Raw genomic sequence first — 22,895 nt, 5'->3', positions numbered from 1 at the left:
CGGAACATATCATACCTCAGTTCAGTATGATGAATGTAATAGCTAAGGTAGCTAAAAAAGGAGCCTGGAAGCAAAGACACTAGAGAATCATCTTCCATGGCCAGAGGTTCTCAAGATTATTTTCATGGCATGCCACAAATCTGAATCCAGTCCTTCCTCAGCTGCTCCTCAGAACCTTTTGCATCCATCTCTACAGCAGATTGATGGTGGCACTAGGGGAACCAGAGTTGGTGTATTTGGGGTGCTCTGAGCCTAAGGAGTTGATTGCAAGGGACCAAGCAAACATGCTACAGCAGGAGACCAGGGATGAAGACTGGGAGCCGGTTCCTACCTTCTCCCTGACAACTCCTCCCTTCTTTTGCTTAGCAAACATAGGAGGCAAACCTGTCTGGCTTCCTATCTGTTTATATTGGCATGTATGTGTTTGATGAGGTCTGAGAAATGTTCATACAAGAGCTTAGGAAAATATTGATCGCAAAAAGGTGTTTGTTTCCCTCCCCAACAAAATTTCCCATTTTTCTCAATTAATGAAATCGCCACAGATTAGCAAAAAAAGATTCATGCTTGAAATGAAAGAAGCATGCAACTGTTTTACAAGGCAGAGGCGGTGTTAGAGATAATTTCATTCAAAAATAGTAATTCAGGACAGATGAGGTGAAATCACAGGAAACAAATTAGTGAGAAATGTTGCATGAATTTTCATGGGAATTTTTAAACCAGGGTCTAGCGCATTTGTACATTTGGGAACAATATATTAGTTCCATACTGCTACAGACTCAGCAGGGGGCACTTGTGTACAATTCTTTTGGGTTTGGAGTCTGTAAAATAAGAGCTGCGTTTTTGCTTTAATTTCCTCTATAAAGAGTGGATTTAAAACAAAATAATCAATTTGGCTATTTGGACATCTCTTCCCACCCATCCGGCTATAACAACTGTAGTGTAGTTTATAGAGATTGCAATAAAATGGTACAAATCACAGATTAATCAAGATAGATTCAATTAGCAATAGATGTAGCTCATAGTTTAAGGTTAAGCTCCTTAGTGCTCCATTCCAGCACACAACCTTCCATTCCCTAGTAAGTGTGTGTATGGACAGATAGCACAGACTAAGAGAGAGGGTGAAATTCACCCTTGTGAAAAGGCCTAACACAGGGCCTAGGTAACACACTTAAGCCCCAATTAAGCCCTCAAAATAAGGTTTAAGATCCTGATCCTGAACCACTGAAGACCAGGGGACTTTGCTGTTGACTTCAATAGATTCAAGGTCAAGCCCTAAGTGGGATTTAAGTGGTGCACAGGCCTTGTGTGCTGGCCCTCTGGAAGGGGTGAATTTCACACAGATACCTTAATCCAGCATGCTGTGTGTGGTATAGATGCATAACTAGTCTGAGCCTTATGTCAATGACTTAACTTTGCTATTTTTAGCTTCTTCCCCACATTCCCAGACTGGTGGCCTCTCTGAACAAGGAAGACTCCAACTCCGCAACAAGCTGCCTGGAACAGCTGGCCGAGCTGATCCACTCTATGTTCTTCCGGTTTTCAGGATTTCCAGATCTCTATGAGCCGGTCATGGAAGCAGTCAAAGTAAGGCATGCAGTTCTAGTCTAGTCCTCTGAACCGCATGTAAACTAGCTTTAGTTTGCTGTTCAGTACAGAGCAACTTTCTCATCATTAGAGATGGGCCTGAAACATATCTGAGCTCTCCTCACTCTGGGGGGAAGGGGATGCTTCAGATTCTGAATCTGGATCTTATTTGGGTAGCATGGCCCTGTCTTTGGGGGAAGAACCATCTCTTCCTGTGTGTCTGTGCAGTGCCTAGCACTGTGGGGTCCTGATCACAAGTGTTGCTTCTAGCCACCTCTCTAATCCAAATAAAATAGAGTAAGTTATACTATGCTTAAGCAAGTCACAGTGGGGAGTCAATACTGCCCCCTATGAGTTTCCAGTGACCTGAATTTCCCACTGAAGCTTTGCCGACGAGTTCCACTGGTACCTGTTAGTGATTCTTTATTACATCACAGGAAGTAAAATGGATTTTGACAAAAATCTCTGGTTGTTTCTAAGGCTCTTCCAATTCCAAATGAAGACCGAATTAAACATTTACTGGGACAAAATGCTTGGACCTCCCAGAAGAATGAGCTGGCCTGTTTCTACCCACGTCTAGCTTCCAAATCTGACACAGGGAAGATTGGGTTAATTAACCTGGGGAACACCTGCTACATGAACAGCATCATTCAGGCTCTTTTCATGGCCTCCGAGTAGGTTTCCTTTCCCTCTTCTCTATCAACAGTGCTGTGAGTTTGTCTGTTACAGAAATTGGGTTTCCCCAATGGCTAATTTTCTCTGTCTGTGTTTTTGATTTGCTTTTAAAGCTTTAGGCACTCGGTGCTGAATTTAACCGAAAGCAATTCTCAGCCCTTGATGACAAAGCTCCAGTGGCTCTTTGCATTTCTGGAGCACAGTCAGGTAATTATTGCACGTTCTTGTTTGTACTGTTCACGATAGAATGGCTCATCTGGGTGCTACACCCTGCCTGGTACAATTGCTGATAAGAGGCCTATGTGTCTTGGTGCAGTTTATAAAATGCCCAATTTTGTTTCTGTTATGTACTCCTGGAGGAATTCTGTGCCACTGCGCAATGCAGAATTAATGTTCTGTGCAGAATTTCATGTTTCCCCTGCAGACCTGGGACTGCAGAATTGCTGGCTGCCAGTAGGGGCTGCTGTACTCTGCAGAGCCCGACTCTCCAGCTCGCAGTGAGTGGCGTGCCCAGCCTGGTGGGGATCTAGACTCTGCATGCTCGGGCTGCCTGGCTTGATCCTCATCTGCCCAGGGATGGGAGAAGGCATGGGAGACCTAGCTCTGGTAAAGGGTGAGGAAGGGCAGGGCCGCACCACACTGTTTCCCCCGGCAGGACATTAAAGAAGTTGTGGGGAGTAAAGGCTCTGGGAGGGAGGGGGTGCAGGTGTCTCGGCCAGGGGTGCCCTATGGCTGGACTCTGGGGGGAGGGAGGTGCAGGTGTTTGGGCTCTGGGGGGCTCCATGCATCCCTCTCCAGTACCCTGCAACTGGAACTGGGTTGACATAGGGGTTTCTTTAACTCTCTACTCCTGGGGGAATCTTTTTTCTTGGGGTCTGTATTGTTGACATACTTGTTGACCGGTATTTTGAAATAAATTACCCAAATAATTGAAACTGGAGTGATTATATTGTGTTATTTTGACAAATAAAATATGCAGTATTTTGCAGAAGTTTAAAATATTGTGCATAGAATTTTTAATATTTTGGCGCAGAATTTTCCCAGGAGTAATTATGGGTTCAGATTTGGAAAAATATATGTGGTGGTCTCTCCCAAACTCTCTCACTCATGAGAATGGGCAGTCTTCAGATTATAATCTCCCTTGGTTTGGTTGGTGTAATAGTTAATATTAAAATTTAAATATTCATTCGATTCAGTGGGTTTTAGAGATGAATGAGTTCGCAGCTTTTAGAGCTCTTGTTTCAGGCTGCCTGCAGACTCAGGCAGACATCACAATAGTGGTGATACATGGCTCATAGTTTGAAGATTATCTTCACAACCTTAAAAGCTCAAGGCCAAGATTTTCAAAAGCGACTGACGAGTGATTTTGGGTGCTTCCGTTTTGGATGGCCAATTTGAAGCCTCTTACAGAGGCCACTGAAAGGTGATGGGTACTAATTCCCAAGCCATGGTCATCAGAGAGCTGGCTCTTCCTCATTTCCAGATGCATTGAAAGAAGATGAGAATGCATCAGTACTTTTCTGCTGTTGCTTTTCCATGCTAGCAACTGCTGTGGTTGCCACAAGGGTGTTACTCACCGGCTAGTGGGAGAGGAGGTGGTCTTCACAGTTATGAATAGAAGGGCATGTGGTCCACACAATTGCATGGGAAGGTTGGTGTCCACAAACCAATGGGCACAAAGATGTGGCCATGCTTTGAAAACACTTGAGAACGTCCAGCACTGGGGATAACCCCGGATGGACTGTCAATGCTGGATAAGAACTAATGTTGTCATACTTTGCCTAAGAGCTTGCTACTTCATACTGTCTTCCTTCTCATTCAATCAGCTGCATTCCTACTGGCTAAAATACGTGGTTACTCTTATTATCCATCTGACCCTGGGGCCGGGGTGGCATAACATGTGGCAGTGCTTATATGGTCAATCACACTGTCTCCCTAATAGCTTCTAGCTATTGTCTCTTCCCATGTTGATCTTCTTTCAGCTCTTAAAATCTCTTCTCATGCGGAGCTGTGTCCCCATCCATATTAATTAGATAGCAGCTTCCTCAAGACATGAGTCTTACATTGTTCAGTAATATAGTACTGCCTACGGTGATCAGAACAACGGGTGAAGTTGTTTTATTTTTATAAAAGGATTTGGATCAAATTTAATGAAGGATCAAATGAACTGGTGAATGAATTAAGTGGAAGTCTCTGGACTAGTATATAAATAGTTTAAACATGGAAAGAAGAGATGAATAAAAGGGGACACAAAGAAAATATATAAAATAATGAGTGGGCTAGAGAAGGTAGATCAATTGAATTGATGCTCCCAAGAGCAAGGAGACATTCAAGGAAATTGAGAGGTAGCCAGTTCAAAACTGATAAAAGAAAATACTTTTCCACATAATGTGCAGTTAGTCTGTGGAACTCATTACCACAAGGGCAAGAGTGTAGACAGATTCAGCAAGGGGTTTGTTTAGGCATTTCTATGGACAACAGGAATATACAAAGTTACACTCGTACATCATAGTATAAACAATTAGATGTTGGGGATTAGAAGTAAACTTCCCTCCGGCCAGGTTATCCGGTAATCTCCTCCAGCAGGGTTTCTTCCTCTGAAGCAGTGGGTACTGACCACAGTGGGAGATGAGATACAGGACTAGATGGACCCACTGGCCTGATCCATTACAATTCCTATGCTCCTAAGAATGAAGAGTATCAGAGGGGTAGCCGTGTTAGTCTGGATCTGTAAAAAGCAACAGAGAGTCCTGTGGCACCTTTAAGACTAACAGATGTATTGGAGCATAAGCTTTCATGGGTGAATATCCACTTCGTCAGACGCGTGTAATGGAAATTTCCAGAGGCAGGTATAAATATGCAGGCAATAATCAGTCTGGAGATAACGAGGTTAGTTCAATCACGGAGGGTGAGGTCCTTTGCTAGCAGTTGAGGTGTGAACACCAAGGGAGGAGAAACTGCTTTTGTAGTTGGCTAGCCATTCACAGTCTTTGTTTAATCCTGAGCTGATGGTGTCAAATTTGCAAATGAACTGAAGCTCAGCAGTTTCTCTTTGGAGTCTGGTCCTGAAGTTTTTTTGCTGTACATCTGCTATTGTGTGGCCAGGGAGGTTGAAGTGTTCTCCTACAGGTTTTTGTATATTGCCATGCCTGATATCTGACTTGTGTCCATTGATCCTTTTACGTAGTGACTGTCCAGTTTGGCCAATGTACATAGCAGAGGGGCATTGCTGGCACATGATGGCATATATAACATTGGTGGATGTGCAGGTGAATGAACCTATGATGTTGTAGCTGATCTGGTTAGGTCCTGTGATGGTGTTGCTGGTGTAGATATGTGGGCAGAGTTGGCAGCGAGGTTTGTTGCATGGATTGGTTCCTGAGTTAGAGTTGTTATGGTGCGGTGTGTGGTTGTTGGTGAGAATATGCTTAAGGTTGGTGGGTTGTCTGTGGGCAAGGACTGGCCTGCCTCCCAAGGTCTGTGAAAGTGAGGGATCATTGTCCAGGATGGGTTGTAGATCACTGATGATGCGTTGGAGAGGTTTAAGCTGAGGACTGTAGGTGATGGCCAGTGGAGTTCTGTTGGTTTCTTTCTTGGGCTTGTCTTGTAGCAGGAGGCTTCTGGGTACACGTCTGGCTCTGTTGATTTGTTTCTTTATTTCCTTGTGCGGATATTGTAGTTTTGAGAATGCTTGGTGAAGATCTTGTAGGTGTTGGTCTCTGTCTGAGGGGTTGGAGCAGATGCGGTTGTACCTCAGCGCTTGGCTGTAGATGATGGATCGTGTGGTGTGTCCGGGGTGGAAGTTGGAGGCATGAAGTCTTTGTTTAATCCTTAGCGGTCGGTGGGTACAGGGTGGTGTTAACGTGACCATCACTTATTTGTACTGTGGTGTCTAGGAAGTGGACCTCCCATAGACTCATAGACTCATAGACTTTAAGGTCAGAAGGGACCATTATGATCATCTAGTCTGACCTCCCGCATGATGCAGGCCACAAAAGCTGACCCACCCACTCCTGGAATAATTCTCTCCCTTGACTCAGCTGTTGAAGTCCCCAAATCATGATTGAAAGACTTCAAGTCGCAGAGAATCCTCCAGCAAGCGACCCCTGCCCCATGCTGCAGAGGAAGGCGAAAAACCTCCAGGGCCTCTGCCAATCTACCCTGGAGGAAAATTCCTTCCCGACCCCAAATATGGCGATCAGCAGAACCCCGAGCATGCGGGCAAGATTCTCCAGCCAGACCCACATTGACCATTGATACTAATTACCAGCGATGGCACGTTATTGACCTATTGACTAAAATCACGTTATCCCATCAAACCATCCCCTCCATAAACTTATCAAGCTTAATCTTAAAGCCAGAGAGGTCTTTCGTCCCCACTGTTTCCCTCGGAAGGCTGTTCCAGAACTTCACCCCTCTGACGGTTAGAAACCGTCGTCTAATTTCAAGCCTAAACTTCCCGATGGCCAGTTTATATCCATTTGTTCTCGTGTCCACATTAGTACTGAGCTGAAATAATTCCTCTCCCTCCCTGGTATTTATCCCTCTGATATATTTAAAGAGAGCAATCATATCCCCCCTCAGCCTTCTTTTGGTTAGGGTAAACAAACTGAGCTCCTCGAGTCTCCTTTCATACGACAGGTTTTCCATTCCTCGGATCATCCTAGTGGCCCTTCTCTGTACCCGTTCCAGTTTGAGTTCATCCTTTTTAAACATGGGAGACCAGAACTGCACACAGTACTCCAAATGAGGTCTCACCAGTGCCTTGTATAACGGAAGCAGCACCTCCTTATCCCTACTAGAAATACCTCGCCTAATGCATCCCAAGACCGCATTAGCTTTTTTGACGGCCACGTCACATTGCCGACTCATAGTCATCCTGCGATCAACCAGGACTCCGAGGTCCTTCTCCTCCTCCGTTACTTCCAACCGATGCGTCCCCAGCTTATAACTAAAATTCTTGTTAGTCATCCCTAAATGCATCACCTTACACTTCTCACTATTAAATTTCATCCTATTACTATTACTCCAGTTTACAAGGTCATCCAAGTCTCCCTGCAGGATATCCCGATCCTTCTCCGAATTGGCAATACCTCCCAACTTTGTGTCATCCGCAAACTTTATCAGCCCACTTCTACATTTGGTTCCGAGGTCAGTAATAAATAGATTAAATAAAATCGGACCCAAAACCGAACCTTGAGGAACTCCACTGGTAACCTCCCTCCAACCTGACAGTTCACCTTTCAGTACTACCCGCTGCAGTCTCCTCTTTAACCAGTTCTTTATCCACCTTTGGATTTTCATATCGATCCCCATCTTTTCCAATTTAACCAATAATTCCTCATGCGGTACTGTATCAAACGCTTTACTGAGATCGAGGTATATTAGATCCACCGCATTTCCTTTATCTAAAAAATCTGTTACTTTCTCAAAGAAGGAGATCAGGTTGGTTTGGCACGATCTGCCTTTCGTAAAACCATGTTGTAATTTGTCCCAATTGCCATTGACCTCAAGGTCCTTAACTACTTTCTCCTTCAAAATTTTTTCCAAGACCTTGCATATTACAGATGTTAAACTAACAGGCCTGTAGTTACCCGGGTCACTTTTTTTCCCCTTCTTGAAAATAGGAACCACATTAGCTATTCTCCAGTCCAACGGTACCACCCCCGAGTTTACAGATTCATTAAAAATTATCGCTAACGGGCTTGCAATTTCTTGCGCCAGTTCCTTTAATATTCTCGGATGAAGATCATCCGGTCCGCCCGATTTAGTCCCGTTAAGCTGTTCGAGTTTGGCTTCTACCTCGGATACGGTAATGTCAACCCCCCCTCCTTTATTCCCCTCTGTCTCGCTGCCTCTATTCCTAAACCCTTCATTAGCCTCATTAAAAAACGATGCAAAATATTCGTTTAGATATTGTGCCATGCCTAGATTATCCTTAATCTCCACTCCATCTACAGTCTTCAGCGGTCCCACTTCTTCTTTCTTTGTTTTCTTCCTATTTATATGGCTATAAAACCTCTTACTATTGGTTTTAATTCCCCTCACAAGGTCCAACTCTACACGGCTTTTGGCCTTTCTCACTCCATCTCTACATGCTCTGACCTCAATAAGGTAGGTTTCTTTGCTGATCCCTCCCCTCTTCCACTCTTTGTACGCTTTCTGTTTTTTCTTAATCACCCCTCTGAGACGCTCGCTCATCCAGCTCGGTCTAAATCTCCTGCCTACGAACCGTTTCCCTTTCTCGGGATACAGGCCTCCGACAGCTCCTGCAACTTCAACTTGAAATAATCCCAGGCGCCTTCTGCCTTTAGATCCATAAATATGTTAGTCCAATCCACTTCCCTAATTAGTCGCCTTAATTTATTAAAGTTAGCCCTTTTGAAATCGTAAACCCTAGTCTCTGATTTAATTCTGTTAATCCTTCCATTTAGTTTAAACCGAATTAGCTCATGATCACTCGAGCCAAGGTTGTCCCCTACAACCATTTCCTCAACGAGGTCCTCACTACTCATCAAAACCAAACCTAAAATGGCATCCCCCCTCGTCGGTTCAGCAACTACTTGATGAAGGAATTCATCAGCTAGCACGTCTAGGAAAATCTGAGCCCTATTATTGTTACTAGCATTTGTTCCCCAATCTATATCCGGGAAGTTAAAGTCTCCCATGATTACACAGTTTCTATTAGTATTTACTTCCCTAAAAACATTAAATAGTTCTCTGTCCATATCCAGGGTAGATCCCGGCGGTCTATAGCACACCCCAAGCACTATCCCAGGGGAGGCGCTAGTAGTTTTTTTACCCAATGTGAGTATTGCCCAGACAGACTCCGTCTTATCCATTCCATCACTTATTATTTCTTTACAGTTTACCTCATTATTGACATACCATGCTACTCCTCCACCTTTACCTTTGTTCCGGTCGTTCCTAAACAGCACATACCCTTCCATACCTGTACTCCAGTCATGACTACCGTTCCACCACGTTTCGGTTATTCCTACGATATCCGGTTTCATTTCTCGGACCAGGAGCTCCAATTCCTCCATTTTGTTACCTAGGCTTCTCGCATTGGTGTATAAACATCTTAATTTATGCCGTTTAGCCTCTCTCACATTAGTTATCCAATTTGGTACGGACACCGTACCGCCAGTATGACCTATTAGTCTAGTATCCATCCCCCCCCTCCTCCTTATGTCCAATCTCTTCCCGTGTAGATTGGTCCAGGCTGAGGTTGATGGTGGGGTGGAAGCTGTTGAAATCGTGATGGAATTCTTCCAGAGTCTCCTTCCCATGGGTCCAGATGATGAAGATGTCATCAATGTAGCGTAGGTAGAGAAGGGGCGTGAGTGGACGAGAGCTGAGGAAGCGTTGTTCCAGGTCAGCCATAAAAATTTTGGCATATTGTGGGGCCATGTGGGTGCCCGTGGCGGTGCCACTGGTCTGGAGGTATATATTGTCACCAAATTTGAAATAATTGTGCGTGAGGATAAAGTCACAGAGCTCAGCAACCAGTTGTGCTGTGTCATCATCAGGGATACTGTTCCTGACAGCTTGTATTCCATCTGTGTGTGGGATGTTTGTGTAGAGAGCCTCCACATCCATGGTGGCTAGGATGGTGTTTTCTGGGAGATCACCAATGCATTGTAGTTTTCTCAGGAAATCAGTGGTGTCACGGAGATAGCTGGGAGTGCTGGTGGCGTAGGGTCTAAGCAGAGAGTCCACATATCCGGATAGTCCTTCAGTGAGTGTGCCAATTCCAGAGATGATGGGGCGTCCAGGATTTCCAGGTTTGTGGATCTTGGGTAGTAGATAGAATAACCCTGGTCGGGGCTCTAAGGGTATGTTGATTTGTTCCTGTGTTAGTGTAGGGAGTGTCCTGAGTAGATGGTGCAGTTTCTTAGTGTATTCCTCAGTGGGATCTGAGGAAAGTGGCCTGTAGAATTTGGTATTGGAGAATTGTCTGGCAGCCTCCTTCTGGTAGTCAGACCTGTTCATGATGACAACAGAACCTCCTTTATCAGCCTCTTTGATTATAATGTCAGGGTTGTTTCTGAGGCTGTGGATGGCATTGCGTTCTGCATGACTTAGGTTATGAGGCAAGCGATGTTGTTTTTCCACAATTTCTGCCTGTGCACGTCGGTGGAAGCATTCTATGTATAGGTCCAGACTGTCATTTCGACCCTCAGGAGGAGTCCATGTAGAGTTCTTCTTTCTGTGTTGTTGGTGGGAGGGTATCTGTGTATCAGTGCACTGTTCAGTGTTATCTTGAAAGTATTCTTTGAGTCGGAGGCGGCGAAAGTAGGCTTCCAGATCACCGCAGAACTGTATCATGTTCGTGGGGGTACTGGGTCAAAAAGAGAGTCCCCGAGATAGGACAGACTCTTCTGCTGGGTTGAGTTTTGTAGCTGGATAAATTGATGATATTGCTAGGTGAGTTAGGGGTACCACTGTTGTGGCCCCATTTGGCAGATAGAGGAGGAGGAGAATGAAGAGGAGGCTGAGTTGAAATGTGAAGAATTTCCACTTCCACATGAGCCCTCAGAGAGACAGAATAACATTATCCATGATGAAATGTAGCCAGGACTCTGCGGTTAAAACGCTCCTGCTCATGGAAAATGCACCATGAGATTTTAAGGCATGTATGTGGCTGACACCTTCATTTCAAGTCTCATTTGAAAGAGTACATAACACAAATAAAGCATGCACTTATACAACACCTTTCCCTTGAGAATCTCAAAGCACTTTACAAATGTAGGCCCATTTCAGTGACCCTGCTTTACAGATGGGAAAATTGAGGCACGGAGAGGTTAAGCGACTTGCCTGAGGTCACACAGCAAGACAGTGGCAGAGGTGGGACTAGAAAACATGTTTTCTGAGGCCTATTCCCTTACTCTAACCCCTGAATGCTCCCTAATTGCAATGCACCAATGAAGTTTGTCCTGGTTCCTGAGTAGAAAGGCTATTTGTCTGGTTTAAAGCGGGACCGACCTAGTTTTGTAAAGTTCTGTCCCTGTCTGGTAGTGATTAAAACCAGACGTGGCTTTGTCCGGTGAAAATCTGTCTCCGCCGGAGGAGGCTAGTGGGGGCAGTGCCAGCTGCCCTTCCCTCTCCTTGGCTGCTAGAGGCTGCACACCAGGCAGCCAGCCAATACTTTGACGGGGCTAACAGCTGGTTAGACTCTGCAGGCAGGGGGCCAAACTGGCCTCTGTGCTGTCCCCTGTCAGGCTTTGGGAAGCCAGCAAAAAGGCGGTTACAGTAGTCAACATTTTGAGATTATGAGGAGGGACCAGTGTTTGTGCAGGGTGCACAGGATGAAAAAGGTCAGATTTTAGAAACAGTAGAGAGGAAAACACAGCTGGATGTGGGGGCACGGGAGAGGGAAGAATCAAAGAGGACTCATAAGTTAATGGTCTGAGTGGCAGATAGGGAAGATGGTGATATCTCAACAGTGAAGGAAAATGCAGGAAGGAGTTCCATTTTTTTGATCGTGTTAAATTTAAGATGAAAGGAAGACAGCGAGGGGGGATGTCAGAGAGAGATCGAGAGGGCAAGGCTGAAGTACAGGATTGAAACTGAATGAATTAGAAAGAATCATAGAATATCATAAAATATCAGGGTTGGAAGGGACCTCAGGAGGTCATCTACAGAGGAGTAGCGAGCGCCCTCCGTACCCTCCGACCGGAGGGGGCCCCGCAAGGAAGGGGGCCCCTAAAAGTGGCAAAATAAATACCACATTCCAGTTTCTGCATTGTAAGGGGCCCCGCCCGGACATATGTTCGGAGGGGGCCACCGTTCGGAGGGGGCCACGTTCTTTGTTGCTACGGCCCTGGTCATCTAGTCCAACCCCCAGTAACTTTTGTGCATCAAGGCCAAGGACTGGGGCCTGGTGGCTGAGGGGAGGTTGATAGACTGTTAGAACGGAGGGCTTGATATTAAAAGTAACCTCAGGCTCTAGCAGGAACCCATGTCTGTTCGCTGGTACTGCACCAGTAACCTCAGGTCTAGCAGAAACTCATGTCTGTTCCCTGGTACTGCACCAGTAATCTCAGGTCTAGCAGGAACTCATGTCTGTTCCCTGGTGGTGCACCAGTAATCTCAGGTCTAGCAGGAACTCATGTCTGTTCCCTCGTGGTGCACCAGTAAACTGTGTGAACAAAACTGTGACAGACAGTGTGCTTAAAAGGCTCTTAAACCCAGACTCCAGAGCCTGCCACACTTGACTCTCCCAAGCAGAACATGTGACTCCATCATGGTCACGTTGCTGCCTTGGGTTTATCGAAGACGTCGGTGATGCTCATGCGCCAAGCAGAGGAGAAACGTATATGGTTTACAGCCAACTTCTGTTCTGGATGAGCAGCCAGCAACGAAACAGTCTCTCTCTAACGGTGCCCTGGGGGCTCGTCTGAAAACAGTGGGAGACTTTCTAGCAGAACTGCTGCACCTGCCATCAGCACTTGTGTGGCACCACTGCCTCTGCACCTAGACGGAGCAGTGGTGGAAGCAGCACATGGATGTATCTCAGAATAACCCGCTTACCTTAAATGCATATTACTGAGGCCATTCAAAAGCAGCTGGAATGTCTGGCTCGTGTTAGGATCACCTCAGTGGGCCCCACATGTAGCTATTCCTTGCAGAAAAGGGTAGCAAGTAGCAACATAACCAAAGGACTGGGGGATTCTAGGTTTGCTAACACCTGCTCCTTCACTTAGAGCAGAGGGTCAGATTCAGGTCTGGGGTAAGCAGGTGTGAACTTCACTGAAGCCAGTATTTTGCATACAAGAGTCAAAAAGAAGCTTCTTTAGTGTACCCTGCTGGGCCTTTTGGTATCGGGCTCTTTAGGTTCTTATATTGTGCTTGTCCCATCACCGTAGTAGGGGAACACATGTCAGTCTATCTGAACCATGGGAAATCTCTGAATCTTTTAAAAAAAATCCTGGTCCCTGCTGGAAAATTAATAATCTCCATGATCAGGGTGACTACACCACTGCTCATACAGATAGCTTGTTCCCTCAAACACTGATTCACAATCAGTTCTCCGCTGTAGTCGATAAAGGCAACATCGTCTCGGAGTTTGTTTATAGTCACCGCGCTGAAACGCAAGACGTCTTTTAATCCCGAATGGCCGAAAGAATATGAGTTCATTGCTGAAAGCAGGAATGGAGAGCATCGTGCATCTTGCAGCCTGCGTAGGAGTGATGTAACTGTCAGCAACCGTGGAAAAGCAGATTTGAATCAACACATTTCTGTCTGTACTTTTCAGAAGAACTCACGCAGTGCAGCTACTTCAGCTGATATGCAGAACTTCTTCAAAGCAAGCGTGTCGCCTCATGCCGATAATGTGACTGCTGCTGAACTTTGCAAAGTGGTCCATGCTGTTATGCATCACCATTTTTAATGAAGCATCAACGGTAGCGTAAAAGTTAATAAAACTGTTTACCATGACTTGTCTGTGGCTAAAGACTTGACTTGATGAAAAAGCAAGGCAAAAAGCATTGAGCAAGAACATTTTAGCCCCATATTCAGTTCAGAAGCATTTAGAAAATATTAAGAGTAATGATCTATGTTTCTATTTGACCACTGATTCTTTAAATAAGGGAGCAGCAAAGTGTTTTTCTTTAGTCTTAAGGTATTTCAGCTTTGAAAAAGGGATTCTCCTGGATTTAACAGTGACAGTCAGGAAACTGTGCCAGCCTTTGTCACAGAAACATTTGGAAAACTCAAGGCTTTTGACCTCAGTTTGCAGAAGCTGTCAGCCTATGCAGCAGATAATAACAATGTTTACCCGAAACTAGGGCTGTCTATTAATCGCAGTTAACGCAAGCGATTAACTCAAAACAAATTAACTTGATTACAAAAATTAATTGTGATTAATTGCAGTTTTAATCGCACTGTTAAACAACAATAGAATACCAATTTATATTTATTATAAATATTTTTGGATGTTTTTCTACATTTTCAAATATATTGATTTCAATTACAACACCGAATACGAAGTGTAGAGTGCTCACTTTATATTATTATTTTTTATTACAAATATTTACTCTGTAAAAAAGATAAACTAAAATTAGTATTTGTCAGTTCACCTCAGACAAATACTGTAGTGCAATCTCTTTATCATGAAAGTGCAACTAACAAATGTAGAATTTTTTTTTTAACATAGCTGCACTCAAAAACAAAACAATGTAAAACTTTAGCGCCTACAAGTCCACTCAGTCCTACTTCTTGTGCAGCCAATCGCTCAGACAAACAATTTACAGGAGATAATGCTGCCTGCTTCTTATTTACAATGTCACCTGAAAGTGAGAACAGGCGTTCGTATGGCACTGTTGTAGTCAGCGTTCCAAGGTATTTACATGCCAGATAGGCTGAACATTCATATACCCCTTCATGCTTTGACTTGTAGATTGCAAGTCTTATCTTTTTTTTACAGTGCAAATATTTGTAATAAAAAATAATAAGATAAATAGTATAAAGTATAAAATATTTGTAATAAAAATAATATATTTGTAAGAAAAATAATATATATAGTATATATATATAATATACATATGTACATAATATAAGTATGTATATATAATATACAAATAATATATTTGTAATCAAAAATAATATATATGTGTATATATAATATACGTGTGAATATAATATACGTATGCATATATAATATACAAATAATATATTTGTAATAAAAATAATATAAATAGTATAAAGTATAAACTATTTGTAATAAAAAATAATAATATAAAGTGAGCACTCTACATTTTGTATTCTGTGTTGTAACTGAAATCAATATATTTGAAAGTGTAGAAAAACATCCAAAACTATTTACAATAAATTTAAATTGGTATTCTATTATTGTTTAACAGTGGGATTAAAACTGCGATTAATTGTGATTTAATTTTTTTAATCATTTGACACCCATACCAGAATATGAAAAATGCCAACCGGGATACTATAGCAGCCAGTTGCTTAGCACACATTCTTCATAGCACAACAGAGTACGCTGCAGAAAAACGTTGTCCATGTCGAACATTTAATTCTAAAGGTTTATTCCCACTTCAGCGTTTCTGCTACTGGAACAGAACAATAAAAGGCGATTTGTGATCGTGAGGTGGAAGAGTGCAATCTATTGAGACACGTTACCAGGTGGCTGTCTCTTTTGCTGGCAGTCAATAGTTTACTGAAGTGCTGAAACCCACTACCTAGCGATTTCTAGTGTTTAGGAGAGGAGGAGTGTCCCAAAGTAATCTGGAAATACTTTGGTAACAAGGGGGCTACCAGTGAGGTGGCTGAATTATATTTTCTCTTTATGAGCCATGCTCTGAAGCTATTCATGGGCTGTATTGAGGCTTTAGAAGCCAAGTGCTTTAGTGTTCTTTCAGAGTGGTGCATGAGCTTACGAAGGGACTGAATATGAAACTGGAGGGAAGGATTAGGGACAAGTTCTTTGGATACATGTGAATTCTGTGCTCCAGGGATTTACTCAAGATATCCTTGGAAGGTGTAAAAAGGGCTTCACGACCTTTATGAAAGAACAAAGAAGTATCTGCATGACAGGTTTGACTTCATTTTGCCTTCACAGCAAAGTGTCCAAGTTAGCTCTTGAAAAACTCATCAGCTTTGAAGAATTTTTCTGAAGCTGTTTGCGCTTGTAGTGTGAAAGAATGAAGAATTTGGCATGATAGAAAGCCTAATCTCTTCTCTTGCATGAAAGGATTGCCTGCCTTGTGAAGAGAGATACCTGGAAAATTTCACCAAAGCACAGGGCAACTTCAAGAACTTGAAAAAAATCAGCTGTTACATCTCTTCGGTACCAGGTGGCAATGCTCACACGGAGAGGGTTTTCTTTCTGATGATCACAGCTTGGTAGGGTGACCAGACAGCAAGTGTGAAAAATTGGGATGGGGGTGGGGAGTAATAGGAGCCTATATAAGAAAAAGACTCCAAAATCGGGACTGTCCCTATAAAATCCCGGGACAACTGGTCACCCTACAGGTTGGACAAATGAAAGGATGCAGAGGTCATGAAAGCGGAGCGCCATATATGTGTCAATTCAACAGAGGAATGCAAGAATATGTACGCTGAACAAGAACAAAGAACTTCTGAAGGCCTGGGATGGGCACCGATAAAGGGCTGTGGTATTCTGTGAATTAGGCACACCACACAATCTGCTTCTCGCTAGCAAGCCGAACTGTCTTTACATTGTCACATTGTTCCCTACACACAAACGAACACCGTCTTTTATTGAGAAAGTTCTGAGTGACGTTGTAATTTTTCATGCCGTTTTGTGTAATCATACACAGAGTTGAATGCAAGGTTTGCATTGTCGAGCTTGCCAAAAAAATCAGAATTAGTCTTTTACAATAATACACAGGAATGTGGCAATGTTTTGGTACAGGTTTTATTTGCTAACATTTCCACATGTGGGGTCACGCCGGCGGGAGTGGGGATGCCCTATATTCTGGGGATGTGTCAGCGGCCACCCTACTCCCGGAGTTTGCAGTGTACCGGCATTCTAAAGAAATCTTTTTATTGTCCTGCTAATGTTACACTCCAGGGACAGTTTTAAAACTGGAGTTTTTGTTAAACTTAGTATCACCTTCCACAAAACAAACGCAGTTTGCACAAGCCCCGCTCAGTCCTTTCAGAGCACACACCACTCTGCTGTAACCAGAGCTGTCCCCTTGGGCCCCCGCAGCAGACCTTCAATCCTTAAAGGGACAAGGCACAGGTACCTCTATCCCTGACATTCGCTGATGAGTGCTACACTGCCTCCCAACAGGTTTCACTGACTGACTGTCTGCAAGGGCCTGACCCAACTCTCATTGATGTGAATGGAAAGTGATGCCCAATGGGAGTGGGATCTGACCTTAAATGCTTCTCTTCCTCTCGTTTTGTTGCTGCCAGCGACCTGCTATCTCACCTGAAGGCTTCCTCTCGGCCTCCTGGCCTCCTTGGTTTAGCCCCGGAGCTCAGCAGGACTGTTCCGAATACCTGAAGTACCTGCTGGATCGGTAAGTGGCAGCCTTTGTACACATTTAGAGTGTAAACTCTTTGGGGCAGGAGGCAGGTCTCTTTGTTCTGGGTTTGTACACAACATGATAAATTATAACAGAGATGCAAACAGCTGTTCGTCTGGGTCACTGTGCTCATCCCCTGCCAATGTGGGATTGTTCCCTAGAGAGAAAGTTGGAAGGTTTTCATGAATGATTTTGGACAACTAATATCAGTGATCATTTCCAAGGCTTTCTAAACATTGTATTGACTCACAGGTGAGTAATGTACTGGTGCTGGGGGTCTGAGTGAGTGAGGTTACCCTAGAATGGCTGGGCTACTGAGGGGATAAGGAAGCTAGTAATGTCAGCTAGGGCCCAAGGGGGTTCTTTAGTTCACAGGATGGAGCACTGTGTGTTTGGAGCTGAAGGACAAGGGTTCTAGTTGCAGCTTCAATTATAAAGCCCTACTTTAGGCTCTCCTGTGTATAAACTTTGGCTTGGAAAAATCAGTTTGGCCTGAAAACTGCCACATTCACCTTGAAGGCAAAGGGGATTGTCTCGGCCAAGTGTGTGGGAAAATCTGACTATTTTTGAATGACAAACATTTAAATAAAAAAACACCCTTGTTTGAAATTTTGACTTTTGTCTAAAATTTCTCTCTCTCTCTCTCTGTAGCTCAAAAGCCACAGATCCCCTTCAAATCCCTCCCAGCTGCAGGTGGGCACGCAAAGGAGCTCTGGCAGAAATGGGGTGTGTGGCACATGAAAAGTGTATACACCCCAAATCCCATCCCCTCACCGCCACTCAGGCAGAAAGACCACAGCAGGCAGGATCCTCCATGCCCACATGGGATGGAGCTGCCAATCTTTACAGTGTGGGGAGCCACCAGCTGTGCTGAGCCCTAACGAGATGAAACTCCATAGAGTGAAAGTCTTTGGCCAAAAGTGTTGAGAAGCTGAAAGTACATCAACCTCCTAGAGGGTTGGGTGTGAAAAAAATAAGTAGTGAGAGGCTGTCTATGGATGAGGGACCACACGTTGGAGGTTACTGGTGTGTTGTGTTATTTCTAATGCAGGTTTTTTTCCTCTGCCAAAGGCTACATGAAGAAGAGAAAACTGGGAAAAGAATTTACCAAAAGCTTAAAGAGTCCAACTTGATGCCTCAGGCTGAGGAGCACCACTACTTAAACAAGACATTAATTGAGAAAATGTTCGGGGGTAAGATGATGACAAAAATCCGCTGTCTGAAGTGTCTAAATGTCTCCTCCCGAGAAGAAGCCTTCACAGACCTGTCCTTGGCTTTCCCACCGTCCAACAGACACGTGCGTCGGCAGAGCCACACAGCGGTTTTACCAGTGGAAGAAATCGGCCCACAGATTATTGAGCCACCCATAAAACCACAGAGTCAGCTAACAGAATCTCCAAGGAGGCAAAGGAAGCACCCCGTGTCTGGAGAACCTCCCATCCAGCTCTTGCCAATAGAAACAGTAGGGTTCCAGGAAGCAGAGGGACAAGAGACTCCTTTCATCTTGAGATCCGACAGAGATCACGTCAGCTTGGAGAAAGTGAAAGATCCACTGTTGGCTTTTGGAGAGCAGACCTGTGGCTCCGAGGACTCCAGATCTGTCCCGGACTTGATCAACTATTTCTTATCACCGGAGGTGCTGACATCCGAGAATAAATATCACTGTGAGAAGTGCGCTTCCCTGCAAGATGCGGAGAAAGTGGCCGAGCTGACGGAGGGGCCACACTACCTCGTCCTCACCCTGTTGAGGTTCTCCTTTGACCTGAGGACCATGAAGAGGAAGAAGATCCTGGATAACGTCTCAATTCCATTGGTGCTGAAGCTGCCGGTCCTGGTTGCCTCGGAGGACTCCGGTGAAGTAGGCCAGAACAGGAATGATAGGGCTGCCTCATGCAATGGATTTGTGTCCGTGGTGTATGATCTCTGTAGCGTGGTGGTCCATTCCGGAGTCTCCTCAGAGAGTGGTCATTACTATTGTTATGCCAGAGATTGTATCAGTACTAGTGCCAGCAGCCAGCCAAGGGACGGAGCGCAGAAAAGCACGTCAGACAAGCAGTTGGACTTTGAAATCCAGTGGTACCTCTTCAACGACACCAGGGTGTCCTTTTCCTCCTTCGAATCAGTCAGCAACGTGACCTCTTTCTTCCCCAAAGACACGGCTTACGTGCTCTTCTACAGGCAGCGGCCATGGAAGCAGAGCTGGGCTGTGCACGAGGCCGTTTCAGATGCCGTCCAGCTGCACGGGGAACCTTCTCCCAATAAAGACTTGATGGAAGCCATTTCCAAAGATAACATCCTGTATTTGCAGGTAACTCCATTTACCTTCAGCACCATGGTTTAGGGGAATGATTCTGCTTCCATCGAAATCAGTGTCAGTTTTTCTCTTGGCTTCAGTGGGAGCAGGCCTGTAGGTTACACACGTGGCTCCCAAAAGCTGAATCTCACCTCCCTTTTAAATCCAAATGTAAAGAGTTTCATTATTATTTGTTTAAGAGTAGCTCCAACTGAGATCAGGGCCCCATTGCGCCAGGCAATGCACAAACACAGAGGGAGACACTCCCTGTCCTGAAGAGCTTACAGTCTAAATAGACAGGTCAAAGGCTGGGTGGGGGAAAATAGGCCCAGAGGGGGAAGTGAGTTGCCCAAGGTCACACAGCAGGTTGGTGGCAGAGATAGGATTAGAACCCAGATCTCCTAAATCCTAACCTAGGGTCCTAGCTTATGTGTTGCTTTCAACTGGTCTTGGTACAGTAAGCACCTGGGACTGCTGTGAAGGACGCTATATACATGTATGCCGACAGGCATTTTCATTCACTACTATCAAATCTGAGTGCATTGCCAACAGCGGCGAAATAATCCCCTTAACACACCAGTAACGTAAGGATTATTCTCATTTAAAGACAGGGAAACTGAGGCACAGAGAAGCAAAGTGACTTGCCCAAGGTCACACACAAGACGTCCGTGGCAGAGAACATCCATTTCCTGCCTCCTAGTCTTATTCCTTAAGTACATTCCACCCACTGCTGTTGTGTGTGTTGTGTTTTTTATACCAGACAGACTGTAGGCATAAGGGCATTGGCTTAGTGTGGCTACAGCCCTGTGGCTATTTGGGGAGAATCATCCCAACCAGCTACATGTACATTTCTCCCTCTCATGCCCGCCTTGCTGTGAGCAGGGTCTGTGCATTTGTAGCCAGACTTCAGCTGGTTTCCGGGACTAACACTGCACTGCCTAGGGTGCTGCTGACCTGGCCTGAATTGTACAGAAGGTTTTGGCATGGCTTCGTTTAGGTGTTTGAGTGACTTTAGTCCTCAGACGAGGTGCTGCGCTGCCAGCCCTTGAGCCAGAAGGCCTCCCTCGTACACGCAATGGCTACAGCAAGAGCAGCGGCAGCATAAAGCTTCCTCCCATCCTGCCAGAATAATAATGCCTCAGGGCCGATCCCTCCAGATCAAGGCTAAGGATGGGAGGGCAGCTCAGTCTCTAGGCTTACTCGGGTGGAATGGTCCTGTGGAAGGTTGAGTGGTAGGCAGGGATGCATGCTGGACCTCTCCGCACTACGGTGGGGTCAGTCACCCTCCTTCCAAGGGGCTCTCTCTGTGACTGCCTGTACAAAGGCGGTGTGATGGTGGTTGGGGGGCGGGGGGCGGGTGAGCCCTTGTCTATAGAGACCAATTCAATGAGACTTTATTGCCAGGGCAAGCCACACAAGGGTTGCCACAGGGCAAAAGAAGGGGGGTCGCCTGTCAGAGGTGGGTATGACCCACCCAGGACCGGGTGAGGTTTGATCCCCTATGTCCATGTGTCATTCATGCCCACTCCTGTGTAATGGCAGGTCTGTACAGAGCATGACCCTTCCCCCAGGGACAGCAACAGCTTTTCATCATTGCTTTGTAGTGTGACATAAAGAGAGAAATTTAGCCCTATCGAGGGAACTGTGGCGACTTTACTGAGAATATGTAACAGGAGAGTGGGCTTATGCGGTTAGGGCCAGTTCCTCAGCTGGTGTCAGATCAGTTAGTTTGATTGAAATCAGCTGCGCCAACTTACAGCAACTGAGGGTCTGACCCTCATGTTCTCCAAGAAGTCTGGAAAGCAGGAAGAAGATGTGTGAACTCGGAATAGAAACAGGACAATCTTCCTTAACAGTTTGAGTTTAAACTTTCATAAGCAGCAGGGGTATCCCATCAGAAGTAACAGGACCTGTTCCAAAGAGAAGAACCCAATGGGAAGGGAATTCCTCCCTTTACTCACTTAGACAGTTGGCATTGGCTAGCAATTGTCCCTCTTGTTACTTGTTCTCTGTCTGCTATTGTGGTATGAAATAGTCACTGCTTTTCATTTATGCTCCTCTGTCTGGGTTCTTCCCCCTCTCGCTGCTGTCTGTGCTTCACGCACCGAGATAGCTGTGCTGTGATCTCTAGAACAGTCAGAAGAAAGGACATAACTTTCTTATGTATCTCGGAGGTGCAGACTCACCCACAGGAGGTCTTGGTTGGGGTATGTCCCCAAGGTCTTCACACCTTTTACAGGCGTCTAAAGCAGAGTCAGGTTTCTAGGGCCCACGCCTGCCAGACACCGAGCATCCTCAGCTCCTGCTGACTTTAAACAAGTGTTTGAGGACCTTGCATGATCAGGGAGGGTGTTTCTTTGTTTCTCTTCAGCCTACCGTGAATTCAGTAATGGGCATTGATGGTGGCCGGGACCACCTTGCCACCTCAATCAGAGCTTCTACTAGAAATATCAGCTGTCGCTTCCCCTTGTCACGCAGAACCTAGGAGTCCCACTTCCATGTTTCATGCCTTATCCACTAGAACCACACGTTCTTGTTGGTTTAGGGCCAGCAGCTGAGTCTCAGGAGCCAGCCTCTCTACCTCGAGAGAATCTGGGAGCAGCTTTCTCACATGCCTTCCTCTGATGTGCCTGGATCACTAGACTTCAGATAAACAGGCCTGGCTTGTTTTGTTTTTTTCCCCTTTCTCCCAGGAGCAAGAAAAGGAAGCAAGGAACAGAGCTGCCTACATTTCCACCTTGCCCAAATCCCCTCTGTGGTGGAGAGATTTTGACAGGGACAAGGATGACGAAGGCTCCTCCGGGGGCTGCGGTCCAGCTGCTGGAGGCGGAGGCTCGGGCTCGTTTCATGGACTAGTCTTCTAAAGGCGCCACTGAACCCGAACCATAACCAACAAGCAAGAAGCCCCGCTTCAACTTCATTTCTAACCAAGCCGCGGGGCCCACGGAGGCCAGAGTCTCCTCTCACCTCCTTTGAAGTCAGCGTTACCAAGGAGAGGAGTTTGAATCCTGTCTAAGTAGAAGGACTCGCTGCCGATTCAGGGAACACATTGCTGGCTGGAGTTAAATCACTAGCACATGGAGATTCCCGTTGCTTTCTATGCACTTGGTCTGAACGCCTTAAAATAATATTACTAGCTGCTGAGCTCTGCGGTGACGAGCTACTGACTGATAACTAAGGGAAGTGCCACTTTCTTAACTGTAGCATCATCTTGCCTGCTGGGTACACCGTCGATCAAGACTGGGGCAGGGAGAGGGGCAGGGAAACAGGACTTTTTTGGAAGAGACCAAGTGCAGCGCCAGTGACCCAAATGCACAGCCGAA

General features: G+C 45.3%; 1 protein-coding gene across 1 annotated transcript in view; it reads left to right on the top strand.

Annotated features, from left to right (window-relative positions):
• Window positions 1-22,436, top strand: part of USP35 (ubiquitin specific peptidase 35) — a 35,155-nt gene extending 12,719 nt beyond the window's left edge. Inside the window, exons 5-10 of the mRNA XM_065421324.1 lie at window positions 1,426-1,584; window positions 2,065-2,258; window positions 2,373-2,466; window positions 17,167-17,273; window positions 18,351-19,587; window positions 22,266-22,436. Of these exons, the coding sequence (XP_065277396.1) occupies window positions 1,426-1,584; window positions 2,065-2,258; window positions 2,373-2,466; window positions 17,167-17,273; window positions 18,351-19,587; window positions 22,266-22,436 (1,962 nt within the window). The remainder of the gene's footprint in view (window positions 1-1,425; window positions 1,585-2,064; window positions 2,259-2,372; window positions 2,467-17,166; window positions 17,274-18,350; window positions 19,588-22,265) is intronic.
• Window positions 22,437-22,895: the final 459 nt, after the last annotated feature.

Source organism: Emys orbicularis, chromosome 1 (assembly GCF_028017835.1).
Source record: "Emys orbicularis isolate rEmyOrb1 chromosome 1, rEmyOrb1.hap1, whole genome shotgun sequence".
Lineage (NCBI taxonomy): Eukaryota > Metazoa > Chordata > Testudines > Emydidae > Emys > Emys orbicularis.
This window is presented reverse-complemented; position numbering and strand designations above follow the sequence as displayed.